The following is a 15,232-nucleotide window of genomic DNA, read 5'->3' on the forward strand; positions in this document are numbered from 1 at the left end:
TCATAACGTGACGTCATGAAACATGGAACATAAAAAGGTCGGTTTTTTGCCAATTAAACCCTACGTGAGTGTGCAACTAAATATTCGACTTAAATATATTCCTAATTTTTGCGACGTTTTTTTTTTAGTGAAATGTGTATTTACTAGCAGTGACACACTGTTAACACGAAAATGTTTCGCAACTTGATTCTCTTGGATAGACGTACACTGCAAAAAAAGATCTCCTTTTATGGGATATTATGGAAACAGACTATACGACCTATAAAAAAAATATCAATAATATATCGTAAGATTAAGCCAAGCGATATTATAAAATCAAATATCAATCAAATAATATCTACGATGGATTAAGACTTAAACCGTACACCTAACGATGCGGTCATGTTGGCCAAATCGCGGCTCTTACGTTTGGGTTGCACTAGTGCCGAATTTGCGTTGTATATTTGTGCACGAAACTTATTTTATGACCTCAAGTTTTTACCATGCCCCCTCAAATAAAATTACGGGACCCATGCCTGCTCAGTTCCTATTCCTTTTTGTAAAATGAAGTCAAAAAATTTTAGAAACCGTCAACGGATTTTAGAGACAGCGTGATCGCATTTATCTAGGAAGTCCTACAGTGTGATTCAATTCTGCCGTGTGACTCTTTGCAATTAACCAAGTAAGAAATGTGGCTCTTGGTCTCTGGCCGATTGGCCACCCTTGGGATAGGGTATGGGATTACCAGGCGGCGCCGTTTTGGCACCGGCCGTTTTGGACAACTTGACAGTTCTAGTTGTTCAATTCGACTAATTAGACTAATGTGCTGTACATTCTAATTGTAATCAAACTCAAGAATTTCATATGCGTTTTCACCGGCGTTTTTAGTTTCAGCAATTTAGCTATCAGGTCTTTGCCGTTCATTGTCAAATTTATTGTGACTTGATCAAAGATATATCTAGTTTATTTTTTTTTTGTTTGTGACTGATTTCTGTTATTCTAATTCTAATATTATTTCGTAAAGCTGAAATGCCCTATTTTTTATTACAAACTTATTTAGAAAAGCTAACAAAAATTATATTTGTCCAAGTAATTCTATTTGTTTACTTGAAAAAAAAAATTATATTTGTCTACTTGAAAGGCCACCAAGCCCTGTGTAAACAAACGGGTTACGCCAGTGTAATCAAATGTGTCGCTACTATTTAAATTGCGCCACGCGTCATTGATGTGTTGGCAGGCAACTGACGCTACAGCAGTTTCGTTTGCTGTAGGCAATGTGTGCAGTTGTAGTGTACATTGCATTAACACAGCAATCTAACGCAAGAGTTTGACACTCTGTGTCTCTGAAACAAACATACAGGCAATATTTTACAGATCAGTGAACCATGTAAATTGTAAATGCACTTTAAAAGGAAGTAAGATTGCGCCATGGTTGTTGACAGCAGACGCAATCGTATCACATGTAGGTGCTGTATAGAGGAGGGGATTCCCCCTGATAACTGTCCCGCTGGCGTGCAATTTAAACCGATGTCTACTCTGTTTATTTTCTGTGCAGTTTGCACCGTTGCTGCGTTGCCAGTGTTTTTAAAGCTCTAAAAAAGTATGTGCGAAGTACCAAAGCGCAATAAAAAGTAAGTGATAGGGGCCTGTAATACACTAATGCAAAATTGCAGTATTAAAGGTTAATTTCTTTATATGCTGCTGCATTTATTTTGTAAGCTGTAATGTATAAGCAATGCTATTGTACACGTCTGAAACTACAACCTATTTAAAGCAATGCTTATACACTACAATGAAATCTACTTGCTGCCGATTGTAACTGGTTTTGCACATTTGCAGCAATCTGTCAGAAACGGGCGACATGTTTCCCTGTCGACAACCAGCAAACCCAGCTATGGCAGTGCTGACTTGCAGGATAATGACTTTTCTGCACAACTGGCCGAATCGTATTGCGGCCAAGCCGTGCGACATTGCCAAGGCTGGCTTCTACTGCTTGGCGCTGAGGGATAGAGTGAAATGCTTTTACTGTGGGGGCGGTTTACAAAACTGGAAAGAATTTGATGACCCTTGGTTTGAACACGCCAAGTGGTACCCCAAGTTGGTGATTTTTCTTCAAGTTTAAGATTTCTCGTTTCCAATAAAAGGGTTTTGGTGCATTATAGATCTGTTATAATTATAACGAAGCAATTACGTAGTTTCTACACAAATACCACCAATTGTGCTGCTAACATCCTATTCTGCTTGCAGCGTAAAACCGTGCTTCGCATTAATCGCGTACAAAAAGTAGGTCCCCAATAATTTCCGTCGACTGTAGTAGATTAAACATTTGGTCAGTCGTCGACTGTAGTAGCTTCATCATTTTGATTAATTAAGATTAACCCTGTGCAAAATTGCTTTAAAACATGACAAACAAAGGAAAACGCTGTATAAAGTTTTAGAAGTATAATACAGTAGAGTATTGAATCGCATATTTGCGAATAATGACCTTTGTCTTTACCTATCGCATTCTATCGTTACAGCTGTGAGTTCGTGCTGAAAAGCAAAGGAATCGATTTTGTCGAGTGGGTAACGTCATTCTATCCCGACATCGAACGACCGCTAATGGGTAAACGGCAGCAAAGCCCTTCAACTGCGGGACAAATTCAAGGAAACACAAAAAACAACACAACAAAAACAACAGCAGCTGTTCTCGTTGCGCCTCTAACACAGCAAGCCATTACAGCGACCGACAGCACTCAACAAAGTGCTGCCAATGTTTACAATAGTAAGGAAGAGTTGCTTTCGGCGTTTATCGACTCCAATATTGCCAAAGTCGGCCTGGGCCTTGGTTTTGATGTCGAGTCAGTTAAAGCTGTTGTCGCCAAGAAAATTGACGCAGATGGAATTACTCACCAAACCAGCAGAGAACTTATTTGCGATCTGCAAGCCTACGAGAGAGAAATGGATGAACACTTACTTTCATAACTAAAGACTGCTGCCTATATTTACCTAAACATAAACTTTGTTTTTTTTATTTTCTGTTCGTGATTTCTTTTTACTTTCGATTCGTTACAGTTCATTTAAAAAAAACTACATGTGTACGTTGAGAGTGATATGAATTCTTTAATTGAAATTCAACAAAAAACATTTAAAATCCAAGTTTTTTAGAAATACTAACTTACATAATCGAAGTTAATAATCGAGAATGTTTAAACGTTTGAGTAACTGCATGACTAATACACTTTTTTCAAACGACTTAATAATTTTTTTTGGTAAAATTTTGGTAATCGCCTACAGTCATAATTGTCTGAGTGTATTGGAGTTAAATGACTTGACTTAGACTGGTGTTTTAAGAAGGGACTTATTTTGATTAAATTTTCACACAAAAATCAGTTTGTATACTACATATATAACATGTGTTTGCATATGTATAGCCTTCTTATAGTTTGCTATTTGAAATATTAGTCTAAACGTAAAATTGTTAACGTGTATTTAAACACTTGCCGTTTAAATAAACTTAACTGGAACTGAGCTTCCGTAATTAACAAGTTGGATTGCGATAAAAAGAAAATGACGCGGATTTTCATTTTGTCATTCGAATGACTAATTTAACAACATGACCTGAGTAATATTCAATAGTGACATTTGGCCAAAAAATATTTTAGTATTAACATATTGACACCTTGCGATTGCCAAACACAACAGATAAAAAGGCAAAGCGTCATAAGTAAAGTAAATAACGTGTTTTAAGAAAATATAAACATGTACAGTCTTGAAAGCTTAAAACAACCTTATGCGTGACGCACGTTTGACATGTGGAAAAGGGTCGAGATACTAAAGGGCTTTTTAATATTTCTTGTATATATATATACGTGTTTTTTTTTCAGAAAGTATTTTTCACGCTTTTTAAACTAAAAAAGTCATATAGGTAAATTGTACCTGGCTATAATGTAAACAAATAGAAGATTTGGTTATCGTCATTAAAGTTATTGTTTTGACAGTTTCTAACAATTTTAAATATTTCAAGTCAAGTAACTCGCCATACGATTTAAACGAAATTCAAACTAGCCAGATAAGGTAAATTTATCTCAATGCCAGCAACCTACTGTGTTAAAAATTAACAAGGAAGCAGAACATATTAAGAGTTTATTTGTTTATATACCGGTACCACAGCTACAGAGCCAGACGACAGCAACATATAGCAGTTTCAAGCTTGAATGCATTTACATGTTGGACTGGCTTAAAATGGCCAAAAAATAAGTTCTAAAAGTTTTTAATTAAGTTAAGCAGTGCATGAATCCAGGAATACCTCGTTGTAACCTTATATCATTTGACGGTTATGTAGCCTAATTTACTGTCGCATATAGTTCCTCGAGACACGATACCCAAAGTAGATTTTAAGAATAAGACTTGATTTTACTCTCTCGAGCAAGTCGTTTTTTTGGCACAATGAAAAGGCCACGACATTTAAATTTGTGACATTCACGTAGCGAGCAACAGTGTTGCCGTTTGAAAATTTTAACGGCGTTTTCAAATAGTACCGACGGCAACGCTTTCGTTTGCTACAGCCTTTGTTTCCATGTAAAGTGTCCAGGTCTCCTCATAAGGATCGTATTCTTCCACAGTCTTCTGCCCTGTCCTGTAATTAGGAAAAATATTTTAAATACAAATTGCTTAACACTGGTAATTTGCAAAATTCGGAGAAAGTTGGCTTAGATAAAACTGGCGATCAGTATGACAAAAAAGTAGGTTACTGATTTTAAACCGGTCGACTAAGTTTTACGACATAATGACTTAACCTTTAGAAATTTGGGAGATCATTTTTCCTCCAAATTAGGTAACGTAGACAAATCAATAGATATATAGCTGTTTTAGTAGAAAACATATTCGTTATTTAATTACAGTCAGTTAAAAGTAAAGGTTAGTATACGAAACTTGTATAACATGAAAATATATTTTGCTCTTGTTGGAATTATTTTTATGTGGTGTTTAAAAAATCTTGGTTAGGATTGAGAAATGACGGTGATTTACATTTACTAATAACTTGAATGGTGCTTAATTATACTACTTCAATAACAGAAATGACCATAACTGATTGAAACTCCTCCACGTAGTTAAAATATACAAGGTTTATCAAAAAAGTGTAAAAAACATTTAAGCCACACAACATACATAAACACCTACCCGCCAATGGCATATATCCTGCTGTGCATGACGATAGCACTGAGACAGCTTCTCCCGATCTTCATCGGCTGACATTGTAACCAGGCGTTCGCTCGTGAGTCGTATCGCTCCACCGATGTTAGACCAAGGCCCCCTTTAAATGAACAGTGGCTGATTATATCTTGGATCAGCTTGTAAGTCGAAATATTTCACAATTTAGTGTTTTTAAAAACCATCAATAAACCAGCAAATCCAAATAAGCAGCGAGACACACAGGAATTGTTTGTAGTGTTTTAACCCCTTGTCATTCATGTTTATACGGATTCAAAATAAGCCTACCCACGTATTTCATCCGAGTGAAAATGTTGCATAAACAACTTGTTGAAATAAGCCGCATATTTTGAGTCAGAGTATATGTTTCACCGTGTATGTATTGGTTGTTACAACAAACGAAAGGATTGTAAATTTATTTGCAAATATTTTACTAACAAATATAATTATACTACATCAATTCATGATATTATATACTATAATAGATAAAAAAGCGTTAAGCAACAAAAACATAGTTTCTATTTTGTAAAAAAGTATGTCGCCATAACATTTAACAGCAATAGTAAATAAAAATTTATAGGTTGCGTCTTGAAAAGATAAACCAAGAACAAAACCAAATCCGTAGCTACGTCATTGCATCGTTGTGCGCGTGTATTCCGTGTGTGAACAGAGAGCAAAAATGAAATCAACTTTTGGCAAAATAAAAACTCAGGGCGTGCCAAAACTCAGGGTCACGGCGACTTTCTTTCTCAAAAAACCTCATGCAGTGACTGGTTATGATTAGGTTTGAGCTTTTTATTAGTTTTTTCCTTAACCTTCCCGCAAGTGTATTGTAGATCACAGCATTCATACTCACCTATCGCGTAGATGTCGTCCTCCAGTGCTACGGTCGCCAAGCCACTTCTTGGAACGTTGAGAGGAGCAACCACCCTCCATTTTCCACTTCGTCTGTCGTAGCACTCGTTCTCCCCGGCACCAAAATTGCCGATGCAGTAAAGGCAATCTGACTCAAGCAAGACGTAGCTCATATAAGTATTCAAAAGATTTTTTGCAAGGCCGTTATAAAATCGATTAGTTTGTTTTCTAGTCTACGACAGAGCAGCACTTGTCCGAAGATATCGATATAGTGAACCAATTAGACGCAAGCAACACGTAGCTTGTATGCATTACAAACGATCGCCTTCACGACAATCTCAAAATCGAATAGTTGCCGCAAATCTTCTTCAATTTAGATAACATGTTTTACAAATGTTTTACAAATTGGTCAGTTAACAATTCGTATAATCGAAAACTTTGATTATGATTTAGTTTTAATAATATGAAATACAGTTCACACATTTTCGTACCAAGATGAAAGTGTTTGTAGGAAAGTGTTGCTTTCTTTTCTTCATTTTTTATAAAATGATATTTTAAAGGATGTAGGTATGTTTTTTATGGATATTTTAATGTTGGTATCAAATTATGGTTTTTCAAACAAAGGTGAAACAAAACCTACATGTGCCTCTTACAACAACAATTTATCAGCCAAGAATAACCAATTTATAAGCCAAGAATAAACAATTTATAAGCCAAGAAAAACTGTTCACAGTGGTTTACCTCCAAGTGCGGCCATTGCGTGGTAGGACCTCGGTTGCAGCATATTAGGCATACTACACCACAGGTTTCTCGCCGTGTCGAATGTCTCGCCTGTGGACAGGAATGCTGTTCCGCTACGACCGCCCGTGACGTAGATGCGATCTAAACCATTAGTGTAAAATCTTGTCAGGGAATGTGATTTATCTTAATTGCACTTAATCCTTGTTTTGAGACAACTTGGTTTCACTTTAGTCTTCAGGACGAAATTAATTGACTTGAATTGTTTTGCCCTTTGAATATTCTTATTGGCAGATAACCTCTATAATAATGGGTCCTTTAAAACAAAATTTAGAGCTAAAAATTACCCAGGAAAAAGTGCCTTTTCAAAACAGTCTAAGCGCTACAGGGGCGTTTCACATTTGCAGTGTAACCAGAGGTCATTCACAGTCAGGAGCGTTGTCCGTACACGGTTCACCAAACCAGCCACAAAAGCAGGACAACAAATTTTCGTCGATATTGTTAAGTGTTTAGTATTAAGGCGTAAGATTTACGCGATGTTTAAGGACACCAGAGTTGAACATTGCCTTTTAAATAGAACCCTATACCTCCGATAACGGCGCACGCTGCCATGTAGCGCCCCAGCTTCATGTCTGCCATCACCTTCCAATCGCCACCTTCGTCTTCGTTCACGTCTAGCATCTCGCACTTGGCGTGCGTGCTGGATCCGCCTGGTTTACTTGAGCCTCCCATCACATAGATCTTTTTCTCGGCCACGGCGGCAACGGCTCCACATCGCTCGAAGGATAGTTGCTTCGTTCAACAAGAAAGGATTATTAGATTTGTCACCACAGTCTGACATGTGAGAAACTTTTAGAGCAAAACGTTTTGTCATCTGTCAAACGTAACCGTACGTTATTTATTGGTCGTTGACTTAGTGTTCAACTTAATTGATAAAACCAAAAAATATTATTTTAACTGTTGGGCAATTAAAACCAAATTTGTGGTTTACATTATGAGTTTAGATAACTCTTTTGTGACATTTCGTGACGCTTTTCCCAAAGTAGGAGGGTAGGAGGGTACAGTGTTAAAAGCCCATTGAAGGGCTACCACTGGAATATAGGGCGTGAAAATTTAACTACCTTTGTCAATCATATTGGTACATCTTTGCCGCTTAAAATTGTCACATGAAAACAACTAATTGGGTAAAAGGCAGGCTTTAAACTGGGAGCAAATTTTGGTGGCGTTCAACGTACATTAAATTTGAGTAAACTAAAACTTCGAAGCAGGGCTGCGGAGTCGGAGTCGGACTCGGGACTCGGGACTCGAGTTACCTTGTAAAACTACCCGAGTCCCGAGTCCAACATGCGCATGCGCAGTATCAAATTTTAAAACTGATATGGCCGCCAAATGGAAATTGTAAAGTTGGAATATTATATGGTGGAACATTTTCAAACCATGTATTGTGAGTGAATGTATTATACGACACCCCTATAAGTGGATTGCTGAATATCCACGTTATTTTAGTTACGTAAATTGGTTAAATGCAGGCTGTAGACTCCGGGCCGGACTCGGAACTCGACAAAATCGCACATTTGACCGGAGTCGGACTCGGCACTTGGGAGTCGGGTTATTTTTAACCGACACCGCAGCCCTGCTTTAAAGTAGGCAAAACAACATAAAAAACTGCTATAGCCACTTTTTCATTAAAGATTCTGTGCCAATTAGGCACAAGTTCACATTCTCATCGAATTTTCGGTGGTGAAACTAAGCCGAAACGGCCCTACTTCGAACGATAACAACCTCAGGTTTTTATGATGAATAATTTTAGACGTCCAATTACGAAGTAACTTTGTGATGCTAGCTCTAAAATGTCATGCATTAAACCAGTGTTTCTCAAACTGGGGTCCGCGGTCCTTTTGGGGTCCGCGAGACAATTTTCTGGGACCGCGAAGAACCCAACAAAAACTCACCACGACGCTCCTGAAGAAGAAAGCGTTTTGTGCAATAAAACTTTCAGGCAACTTATTTTTCCAAACCGAGCTGATTAGTTGTTCTTCCACGTTATTGTACGCTTTGAGTTTAATTGTCCATTATGACGTCATAGTGTTGCATTGTGCTAACGAGAATCACGTTTTTACAGCTTGCCGCGCTGCCAATGTGGGCTGTACGGTCACGGTTTTAAAACTGTTCGTGATTGCTTCACTCAAATAAATGATTCGTTAGAGGTTAACGTAGCCGAGCTGATAGCAAAGAAGCAAGTGCACCAATCCCATTGATACCATCAAAAACAAATGTTATTTTGTGTTATTTTTAAGGGACCGTGAGCAATTTAAAAAGTTGCTGAGGGACCGTTGCGCAATATTTTTAAAAAAGTTTAAGAACCACTGCATTAAACAATTGCCAAACACATAATGAGTTGCTAACCGGCAGAGGGCTGTTCTCCTTTGTCTTCATATCATATTTGGTGCAATTCTTCTCACTGCCGATTCCGCCTATCACTGCAGCGCCAAACCTCTGTCTCTGCTTGTAGGATGCTGTAAATACGAATATTGCAATGCTCTGATGTGTACTTCAGTCACTATTTTTTAGAGGACTTGACTTAACATTGGTGTTTGGGAAAAATAACTTAACTTTACTTACGTATTTGGGGAAAAATAACTTAACTTGGACTAAAGTCCATTAGCAGACGACTTACATAAATCTTAAGTATTTCATTAAAAATATTTTTCGTAAAAAAAGAGTAATTTATGTTAAATTTTATACCTACAAAATAGGCTCGCTATTTGTTTCGTTTTCGGTGTTTGCTAAGCGAAAAATAAAGTCATTCATTTTTCAAGCTAATGTGATGATCGAGACTTGACTTGGGTGGCTATGATTTTTGACGAAGGATAAACTTGCCCTAAAGACCAATTTACGCAATTTATTTTGGGCCAACATGTAATCAAAGTTTGATAACAAAAGCCCGCCGTTAGCAGTCACATTTTTCACATGACATATATATTATTAGGCAGAACATGAAGACTTTGGGGAAAATTATTTCAAGTTATTAAGGAAAATTTGTTGACTGGGAAGTATTTTACAATGATTTCTTAACAATACTGCAAGCATTACAAAAACATAGTAATCTTGTTTGTTTCAGTTGTTCTGTAGTGAGACTTAAATTACTTTAGAAATAGTAAAACATACGGACTTTGCCAGTCGCTTGTTCGTCTTCTTGCTAACCGTCGTCCATCTTGTGCTGTCTTGGCGTACAGATCCATTACAGCTTTTGTGCAATCAGGATTGGCCCGGACCAAAGGCTTTCAACAACAAATAAAAATTTTCCAAAAACACAAATAGCCGATGTTCAGATGCCATTTTTTACGTTCAGTTACAGCTGTGGTTTCAATGTGTCCTTTAAGTTCCAATAGGATTTATTTTGATGAGCAATGACTAAATCTCACCTTCAATCACGAAAGGTGTCAAAATAACACGTGGAAAAATTACGTGATTTTTCAGCGATATAAGAAAATCTGTTGAGCCTAAAACTGACACTGTTTGTAATTTAAGTAATACCGATAATTTAAACAATTGTTAAGCATAATTCAGCGCCTTCGAACCTCCCCAAATTTCGAGCTACCTTATAGCAACACCATGTTAGGTCTTTAGCTTCATTTGCGCTTAGAAGTTAATTCACTTGAAATACTTGTGGCTATTAGGTTTGCTCTAAGCTGACTAAGACCTATTTTTACAATATTGTGCATCAAAATTAACCTGAAGCAGTTTGGGGCATTAGCTTTGCTATTGATGATTTACTTTTAGAAAATATTGATGATTTATTTTTAGAACATTCCAAACAGGTTTCTTTAAAAATTTCAGCCGTATATTTGCAAATATCATAGATGAAAATACAAATTTTGCGAACCTCTTCGACAACCCTCTTGCTCAGAAATCGTCGCGTAAATCCCTTTAGGTCGAGGTTGGTGAAGAGATCAAAGAACTTGTCCTGTCGCTGCTCGAGGTCGTAATTCATCCAGGCCACCAGAGCGCTGAATGCGCTTTCCGCATGTAACTAAAATAGTATAATAATAAACAAATTTGTAACATAATCCAAGTCTGGGTCTATATACTAGAGTTCCAATACAAACCGCCATCTTAGAAAGGTATTAGCATCAGAAACAATTATTTAAGCCAGACAATATTTTCGCGTGATAAAAAATAAACAGGTAGCAATTAACTGCATTTTTGCAAAAGACAACTTAATTTTACAAATTTAAAACTAAGATAAAACACTTCACTTTACGTTTAAAATTTGTAACAAAATAAATTTTACAGGAATTAATTGTTATCGATTTTGCACATATGCTGACAGACACCAAAGTTTTATCGATGCCTAAACTCAAATCGGCAAAATTCCCTTAAAATTTTCCATGACAAAGCGTTTTATGCCTTTATTATTAAAACCGTTAAAAAAGAACAACCTTTCCAAATAAATTAGAACATTTTAAAACACTGGTTTCTACGCAACCTGTTGTTGCAAAACCCGCAGAACTTCCGGCATGTCGCGAGCTCCATCCAACAGGAAGAATTCTTCCTGGCACACAATACTGTCGAAGTTGGCAACCATGCATTTATTGGTCAGCTCCACAACCTTATCCAGACCGTTCCGTTTTGCTGCTGCACGAATTTCCAGGCAGTTTTCGGCTTGAATTGTTTTCTCCAGAAACGAGCAGCAGTAGTTTATTAGATCTATGATAGACGAGTAATGTCAGTTTGCAGGGCTATCAGAAAATAATTAATCTAACTTTGTACAATTTTTGCGCCGTAGCCGTGTGAACAATGTTGTTAAAAGGATATGGAAAAATGCAAACAGTTTAGGTTGCCAAAAAAACGAAGTGTAGTTACAAAGCAAAAACACCTATAGGTAGATTAAAAACGCTGTGACTCATCAGTTAAAAAGTATAGCAGAATATAATTATACTTTATAAGGGCGTATCTTTATGGAATCCAAAACCATTGGCCGCAGGTTTCTGTTCGTCGATCATTTTATTTGATTAAGGAACTGACGATGCCAGTAGAGGCGAAATATATATTCCTTTTAAAAAACTGTCTGATCCTGATTTTACTCAGGTTTTCAAACTTTGATTTTTATTGTAATCATACTTTGTTATCATACTTTGCACGACACTAGATCCCTATCTGCTTCAGTTATTGAGCGCGAATTGTAGCCTTTCTAAACCAAATGCATCATGTTAAACTTTGTAAAGCAGTGGTTCTCAAACGTTTTGAAAGATTTTGCATGGCGTATCACTTGCAACTTTGTTAGTGATTCACATGAACGTATTATAACAAAAAACAACCTCATAGCAAAGTTTTATTACAGACATACACAAAAACGTTGTCAATCAACTGTCAAAACTACTATTGGACCTAAATGGATTCGCTAGTCCCACTTTGCTATTGTTGTTTAACATTGGCGCGTGTAAAATCATTCGCACTTTTTAAAATGTATAACCACATAAGTTCAACCTGGCGTTTCTGTAAACTCGGCGTCGGCCAGAACTTTGAGCACGTTGTCCTCGGTGATTTCCGCCACCCCGGTGTACATGAAGTCGAGCATGATGAGAAGGCGCTCGTGTGGGATTTCGTTGATGCTAACCACTGCCAGGCAGCGATCGCTGAACTGTGCACAACAATTTCGTTGTTACAACGTTAAAAGCCACAGGCGCGCGTCAGCAAAAATAATTTAGCAAAAAAGTAAAGTTTCAAACTTTTGCTTGTCACTTTAACTATATTTTGTTTTAGTGCTTTATAAAGGCTCGGCCATTTTTAAAAACCCTGAACAAAAACTGGCAAGAACCTTCTTGCGACATCCCCCTTTTCTGTGTACCGGTATGCAAAGTACAAGATACCTCTAGCGGAAAGGCCTTCTTGAAATACTCGGAAGCCACTCCCAGCACACAAGTGTGCACCTTATGGTGCCTTCCTTCTGTGATGAGGGTGCCGTTGCAAAATTCTCTTTTGCCCTTTCTGTCCCTGAATCGACAAAGTTTTTAATACAAAAATTTGTGTGTAATTTAGTCATACTGCTGTGGTAAGTTAAGTCAAGGATAGTTGTTGCTATATAAAAAGGCATGAGGAGTTAATTTAAACCTTCGAGGCAAAAAGGCTTTTTAAAGTGATTTTTTTGAAACACGTTTTGTTAAAATTATTTTCATTCCTAAATTCTTCTGAACTATAACCATTTGCGTTCGATTTATTAAACTAGAAAATAATGTCTTGTGAAATATTTCTCCAAATTTTTATGTCACAAACAGTTTGTTTACTTTGTTTTGCAGTTGAATTTTCGCGAAAAGCGTTTTTACCGACTTGATATTAGAATAACACTCTTATGGAACTCAGTTGTATGTCAAATACGTGCCTTAAACTCCGATGTGCAATAAAAGAAACACAAACTCACATGTCGAGCCTTTCCACCAGCTGGTCTCGAAACTTCATGATCGTTTGTTCCACAGAACTTTCGTCAGACGGCGAAGCCATTTTTAAAGTCGAAATATCCAAGTTAACTCGAAAACAATTTTCGGGTGTCGGAGTATAACCAATCAGCGCCTAAATTCCATATTACCATTCTTATAGCAGGATTTATGTTAAATACAGCATATAGTACTCTATTTATAACCATATGATTGTTCATATGTAAGCGGATTTTTGTTTGCAAAGCATTTATGTACAATAAGTTCGACCAGCCAAAAGGCCAAGAAAATCAAAAAATATTCGCGGCACATTCCCTACAAACCAGTAAAAGATTATACAACTTGACAGTCGTCCCTGATACCCGGCATTCGGCAAGGTAATTGCTTAATACCACAATAACATTACAGGAGTTAGAATAGATAGTGTGCACTCAGTCTAGCACGCTTGCCAGTAGACTATGTCTATTTGTAACTCACAAAAGTTACATTTTTCCAAATAATTTTTCTAATTTACCAAAAGTTTCGCGGCCTATTCAGTATCTATCGAGGCACACTACTGTGCCGCATCACTGCTTTAACCCATAATGGACTGTATATTTTGCCTTTCTACATACAAAACGCGCTGCTAACCCTGCTTGGTTTTGTCCTTCACGGTTGCAACGGACCATTAGAAACGAGGCCAACCGACAAGTTTAGCAGTTCCCAAGCCACCGTTTAGCTTTGGCGTACCATACATGCTTCGAGCCCTCACAGTTCAGCGGTTTACTATGAGAGTTCCTGTTCCTGGCTTAAGAAAACTGCCCGCTCAACAATTTCGAGGTACAAAATGCTCTACCATCTTGAAACTAAATATGCTTAGACAACGTAGCCCAGTGCATCTTTTCTTTGACGGTTTCTATCGGCAGTAAGCAAAAAATTACCTTACCCGGCCAGTCAAACAAAAAGCGTATTGGCATTTGATTAGCCAACCTTTTCCTAGACTTTACGGATATTAACTTGCAGTGATTGATTGATCTGTTTAATCAACTTGAACATAGAGAGTGTGTTACACGCTTAGTAGCCCAAGGGTTTGATTGGCAGCAACGAACTTCTCTAAATAACATAATTGATGGTTGCACGCTATGATCCCGTATTATTGTAGCGTTATGTCTGTGATAAGCCATCGTAAAAAATCCTGGGACCGCTTACTGAGAAGCGTAACGGTTTAAACACCAAAAAATATGCAGATAACCCGCATACATAAACCCTTTCGGGTTCTTTAAACTAGAAAACCAGCAGCCTCTTCTCTTAAGGTTGTCTTTTCTAATTTAAGGTAACCAGGCCGCTTAATTCTTGCAAACATACTAAAATAAACAGAGCCCCGATTTTCACTGTGGTAATGTATTTATTCGAGTTTGGCCACGCATTGGCGCGACGCATTGCAACATAGAAATGCTCCGTCTTTGTACATAGGTTGGCGGTTTGCGCGGGCGCCACCCAAAACACAACTCCCGCAAGATTTGTAAAAACAGCCGAGAGTCGCGATTTACAAAAGAAACGCCCGCGCAAAGCGGTTGCATATTTCGACGTACGTATGCCCGCTTTGCCGATTCGAATTCGCCAGGAACGCAGAGCTCAAAACAAATAGTTTATGCATCGCATTGGGTAGCATTTCGAGGTCTGCGTACTATAGCCACTTTTACTTGGAAACGGCAGACCGGACAGAGGCACGACAGAAATAAGGGCAGAAATAAATACGACGTCCACGATATACGACAACGACAAAAAACACACATCTTGTAATGTTTTACGGGGCGGGAAAATTGAACAGCAACATGTTACGCGATATAGAATATACTTTACGGGCACGAAAACGGACATAAATCCGTTTTGAACGACGAACTTTTCTTATGGCCCCGAACGGTTTTTTTATTACTTAATATAGAGCACCCTACGCGTTCGGTTCATTTTACCTAAAGCAGCGGAAAACATACACGACGAAGAACTACACCAGCTAGATACGCTTTTTAGAGGCTATACACATACAGAAGTAC

The 15,232-nt window shown here is 37.7% G+C and overlaps 2 protein-coding genes across 2 annotated transcripts; one reads left to right on the forward strand and one right to left on the reverse strand.

Annotated features, from left to right (window-relative positions):
• Window positions 1–1,500: 1,500 nt before the first annotated feature.
• On the forward strand, window positions 1,501–2,943 carry LOC146164929 (baculoviral IAP repeat-containing protein 3-like). Its single transcript, XM_083380883.1, has 3 exons — window positions 1,501–1,610; window positions 1,819–2,076; window positions 2,499–2,943. The coding sequence occupies exons 1-3, from the start codon at window positions 1,582–1,584 to the stop codon at window positions 2,941–2,943; spliced, it is 732 nt and encodes a 243-aa protein (XP_083237009.1). The 5' UTR covers window positions 1,501–1,581.
• Window positions 2,944–4,416: 1,473 nt separating this feature from the next.
• LOC146164930 (kelch-like protein 12) lies at window positions 4,417–13,389 on the reverse strand. The gene is made up of 12 exons (XM_083382628.1): window positions 13,187–13,389; window positions 12,639–12,762; window positions 12,256–12,409; window positions 11,255–11,475; window positions 10,652–10,798; window positions 9,938–10,046; window positions 9,172–9,281; window positions 7,353–7,557; window positions 6,769–6,909; window positions 6,029–6,175; window positions 5,143–5,275; window positions 4,417–4,597 (listed from the first exon to the last, which is right to left on the reverse strand). The coding sequence occupies exons 1-12, from the start codon at window positions 13,264–13,266 to the stop codon at window positions 4,489–4,491; spliced, it is 1,680 nt and encodes a 559-aa protein (XP_083238754.1). The 5' UTR covers window positions 13,267–13,389; the 3' UTR covers window positions 4,417–4,488.
• Window positions 13,390–15,232: the final 1,843 nt, after the last annotated feature.

Source organism: Ascidiella aspersa, chromosome 2 (genome assembly GCF_963924565.1).
Source record: "Ascidiella aspersa chromosome 2, kaAscAspe10.2, whole genome shotgun sequence".
In the NCBI taxonomy this organism is placed as follows: Eukaryota; Metazoa; Chordata; class Ascidiacea; order Phlebobranchia; family Ascidiidae; genus Ascidiella; species Ascidiella aspersa.

What these genes read in the sequence shown, in the direction of transcription:
- LOC146164929 (XM_083380883.1), top strand. Translation starts at nt 1,582, where the DNA reads ATGTGCGAAGTACCAAAGCGCAATAAAAA. An exon ending in GTACCAAAGCGCAATAAAAA is followed by an intron (nt 1,611 to 1,818) that starts GTAAGTGATAGG and finishes GCACATTTGCAG; the next exon opens with CAATCTGTCAGAAACGGGCG. An exon ending in CACGCCAAGTGGTACCCCAA is followed by an intron (nt 2,077 to 2,498) that starts GTTGGTGATTTT and finishes CTATCGTTACAG; the next exon opens with CTGTGAGTTCGTGCTGAAAA.
- LOC146164930 (XM_083382628.1), bottom strand. Translation starts at nt 13,266, where the DNA reads ATGGCTTCGCCGTCTGACGAAAGTTCTGTGGAACAAACGATCATGAAG. An exon ending in CGAGTTTACAGAAACGCCAG is followed by an intron (nt 11,476 to 12,255) that starts GTTGAACTTATG and finishes CGTCTATCATAG; the next exon opens with ATCTAATAAACTACTGCTGC. An exon ending in GCAAGAGGGTTGTCGAAGAG is followed by an intron (nt 10,047 to 10,651) that starts GTTCGCAAAATT and finishes TGTTGTTGAAAG; the next exon opens with CCTTTGGTCCGGGCCAATCC.